Source organism: Macadamia integrifolia, chromosome 4, assembly GCF_013358625.1.
Source record: "Macadamia integrifolia cultivar HAES 741 chromosome 4, SCU_Mint_v3, whole genome shotgun sequence".
NCBI classification, from domain to species: domain Eukaryota; kingdom Viridiplantae; phylum Streptophyta; class Magnoliopsida; order Proteales; family Proteaceae; genus Macadamia; species Macadamia integrifolia.
In genome coordinates this window covers 6,199,867-6,204,149 of record NC_056560.1, presented here as the reverse complement: position 1 = coordinate 6,204,149, position 4,283 = coordinate 6,199,867, and the positions used below count along the sequence as shown (strand labels likewise).

General features: G+C 35.2%; 1 protein-coding gene across 1 annotated transcript in view; it reads left to right on the top strand.

Moving 5' to 3' along the window:
* Positions 1-2,918: 2,918 nt before the first annotated feature.
* The window catches only part of LOC122075830 (lysophospholipid acyltransferase LPEAT2), a gene marked incomplete in the record, with an annotated part of 13,081 nt that continues 11,716 nt past the window's right edge, over positions 2,919-4,283 (top strand). Inside the window, 1 exon segment of the mRNA XM_042640998.1 lies at positions 2,919-3,508. Coding sequence (XP_042496932.1) covers positions 3,027-3,508 — 482 coding nt within the window.

The following is a 4,283-nucleotide window of genomic DNA, read 5'->3' as shown; positions in this document are numbered from 1 at the left end:
TATATACACAGGACATTTCTCAACATTGGAAACATTTAAATCTTTTCTTTTCTGTTATTTGTCAAACAGGACTTGTTGTTTATGCAAAGAAAATCAGTTTATTCCAAACTAAAGTTCGATTCTTGGGACATTACATCTCATTTGGATCAATAATTCTCATAGAATGAGCTATTCAGTTTGCAGGTAAATTTTCTGATGAAATAACAGATAAGACTCTACTTCAAAAGTTTCTTGGTAGCCTAAACTATATTGCTGAATTCTATAAGGATTTAGCAAATGACTCCAAACCTTTGTTTAATAGGCTTAAATAGCAGCCTGAATCATGGACAACTTTACATACTGATTCTGTTCGCAAAATCAAGCTTAAAGCTAAAGAACTTCCGTGCTTAAATTTAGCAGGACCAGATTGTTTTAAGATTGTTGAGACCGATGCATCCAAATTCGGATATGGTGGTATCTTGAATCAAAAATGTCTTAACCTTCCAAAGGAAGTTTTAGTATGCTTTACTTTTGGTACTTGGAATCCCACTCAACAAAAATATTCAACAATAAAAAAAGAGATTCTTTCACTCGTTTTGTGTATAACCAAATTTGAAAGTGATCTTCTTAATCAGCATTTTTTTGTTCATGTAGACTGCAAAGCGGCTAAAGATGTCCTTGAGAAAGATGTCAAAAATCTAGCTTCAAAACAGATCTTTGCTCGATGGCAGTCGTTACTTTATGTTTTTTTATTTTAGCATTGAATTCATTAAAGGTGATACTAACAGTCTACCTAAGTTTTTAACTCGAGAATTTTTGCAGGGCTCCAAGCAAAAGGCCGTCGTCCCTACCTTTCGCACCAAAAATGTTGCCTCAACATCCTCTAGGCAACTTTAAGAACATCCCACTCCTATTTCATCAAAATCTCCATCATCTGCCTCAACCTTAAAGGTTGTTAATAACTCTCCTTTCATAGCAACAAACTTTATTCCAGTTATCCCCATTGGATTGGTGCAAGTTGCTTTGAAACTCTTAACATTGCTAGGGTTAAATAGCACGATTTTGGCTATTGTAAGAGATGCCCAAATGTTAAATTTTAATGAATCTATAATGGATCTAGTCGAAACCAGTCTCTGTGAAGGACCGATCTATTTTCAGAGTCGACCAAATCTTAGCATGTCCTTAATAGATCCTAATATTCTTGATGACACTGTCATATTCCTAAAAACATCTGGATACAATATTGCTCCGAGAACTCAGAATATCGCAGTAATTTATCGTATCTATTATAAGGTTATGACTACCATTTATATATATATATATATATATATATCTTCTATTTTTTCCCCCTCTTTCTCTATTCATTTCTTAACAACAAAACTATGCTTGAGAGATTCAAATACACGCAACTCTCATGTATATTCATCCCCTCTACTAAGCATGTATTCAGGAATCGGTATTAGATCAATCAATCTATCAATATCCACAAAGACTGGCACTGATTTTTTGTCAATCCCATATCGGTAAATCAATGTGAACCAAGGTTAAAATGAAAAAAAAAAAATGTAAAAAATTTTAAATATAAAACATACAGAGAGACAATGTTGCCACACTACCAGGACATTGAAAATGCTGGTATTGGCAAGGAGTCAAGGACAGAGACAACATTTTACTAAAAAAAAAGGGGGGGGGGGGAATTTACTATCACTCCCTTGCACTTGGCCTATATTTATGAAAATTCCTCTACCTTTTACATTTTTTTTTTCCTGATATTCCCCTGCTTTTAGAATTTTACATCTCTTTCTCCCCTCTTTTTTTTTAAATACCCAGATTACCCTCCTTTTTACTTGTAACCTATTAAACTGTTTTTAAAATTTTTGATTCAAAACATGCTTTTACTAATCTGAGAAAACAACCAATATGTTTTGTCCTTTAATTATTACTTGGTTAAATATTGCTTTGTTGTTTTATTATTACTTGGTTAAATATTGCCTTGTTGGCTGAAACTCAAACTTTTCCTTGGCTCTTGTATCATTATTTTTCTATTTTTTATTTTTTTCTTTTAAATGCATTAGTATTGAGTCACTTAAAGATATTTTTTATTTATTAGTTTTTTTTTTCCATCCTTCATCAAGGTTATTATTATTATTTTTTTTTTTGTCTCATCCATCATCATGAGTTTAGTAATCTATTTTTTTTTTTTATTGATGTTGGATTGGTATCAATCTCAATCGATACTAATTCGGATTGGTATTGAATTTAATGTCACATTTTTCGTTAGGAGTGCGACACATGGTTTTAGAGATTAGAAAGACTGATAAAAGTATTGAATCCATATTGTTTTCAATCAATACCGCTACAAACCACTTAATCCTTTCACAGTGAAAATAGATTTAAATTTATGGGAACTCATCATCCTCTAATAGATGAATGGGACCCATGTAAAGTATTGATTTTCATTCTCAATCAATTTGAACCAATCAATTTTTAAATTAATTAATTTAACAAATGTTTAATAGATTACAAGTGGAAATGAAGGATAATCTAAGTATTTAAAAGAGCAGTGAAAAAAAGGTTATATAAAAATCTAGGTAAGGGAACTTTAAATAGATATAGGCCAAGTGTTACACAGTAATAATAGATTTAAAAAAATAATAAATAAATAAATAAATACGGACGGACAAGTGGAAGTTGAGAACTACAGCCACGCTGCCCTATGCGACTCACGTGATTTCACATGTATTTATTTTTTATTAATTAAGAAACCCCACGAAATGGAGAGTTCACACTGCTTTATCACATTGGCGATCCAACGTCTGGGATCCCCAACTAAACCGGTACCCGGTTATTATTACTACTATTTATATATTAATTAATAATTCCACTTACCCAATTAGATCTCTCCACGCACCGCTTCACTCTTTATCTCCCGCTCCCAGAGTTCTGACCAAACACATGCACTTCATTTCATTCGGGCCTCCTTCTCCCTTCTACCTTCTCCCTTCTCGGTCCTTTCCTTCTGCTGAAAAGTGGAAATCTTGGCATTGATGGCGGCGGATTGCCTGAGAGCTCCTCTTCTGGGCTCGGAACGCTTCAGAGACGTATCCGACGAGGCCGAAGTGATCGTGGACATAGATGGTTCCGATCGACCTACCATTCAAAGCTTCTCCAATTATCGGAACAACAACCATGGCGGTCACGGAGACCATTTGGTGAGTCTTGAGGATCAGAATCCCTTCGATTTCATCGGTGCAGGAAGTTTGTCAGTGCCTTCGCCATCAACGATTGATCCATTTCGGAACAATACGCCTAACATCGAAGGGCTATATGAATGGGTGAAGATTTTGGTTTGTATTCCGATTGCGGTTGTGAGGCTTATCTTATTTGGGCTCTCTCTTGCGGTGGGATACGTCGTCACTATATGTGCTCTACATGGTTGGAAGGATAGGGAGAAGCCCATGCCCAGGTGGAGGGGTAGGCTCATGTGGGTTACTCGCCTCTGTACTCGCTCTGTTCTCTTCTGTTTTGGGTAAGTAAACCCTTAGCGGCTCTCTCTTTTAAATTGTTGGTTTCATCTTTCAATTACATAATGATATCTTACACCGTGGAGGCCTGAGTGCTGGACATAATATCTCACTTACACTTCGTTTCCTAACTTTTCAGTCAAAGGGTTCTTCCCCAATTCTGTTAGGATTATCTGGTTTCTCTCTTTCTCCCCCCTCTGTTTTGTGAAATACTGAAATGCGAATTCTTTTGAACCTGTTCATGCTGAAAACCCATTCCCGTACGTATCTCCTTCACCGGCTAGGGTCCCTCAATCAATCGATTGTTGAAAAAGATCAACTTCTTTAACGAGCTCAAATCCACAATGCATGAATTGCGACAAAATGGTTCATGAATTTTAAGATAATGCTTTGCAAAGTATGGTGATTCGGTTATTCAGTTTATATATTGGATTGCATCTCTATATCCAAAGTCAAGTTTTCAAGTCCAGCATGAACTTTTTCTTCCTCTGTTTTAAATAAAAGGGGTAGATTTGGAAGTCTTCTGTACTCTGAAATTGTTAGCATTTTTTTTTTTTTTTTTAAAGGTAAAATATTTATTAGCCACCAGGTCAAAATGAATGTACTCTAATCCTGGTGGGGAAATAAATGTTCCTAGCTTCATCAAAATAAATATGTTTTAGGATATCTTGGTTGGCCTCACGTCATCAGGGATTCTTTTCTTATAGTGATCCTCCATTTCATTCAAATTCTGAACTAATGCTTTGATGCCTCCCCATTCATCCCTTTTTTTTTTTTTTT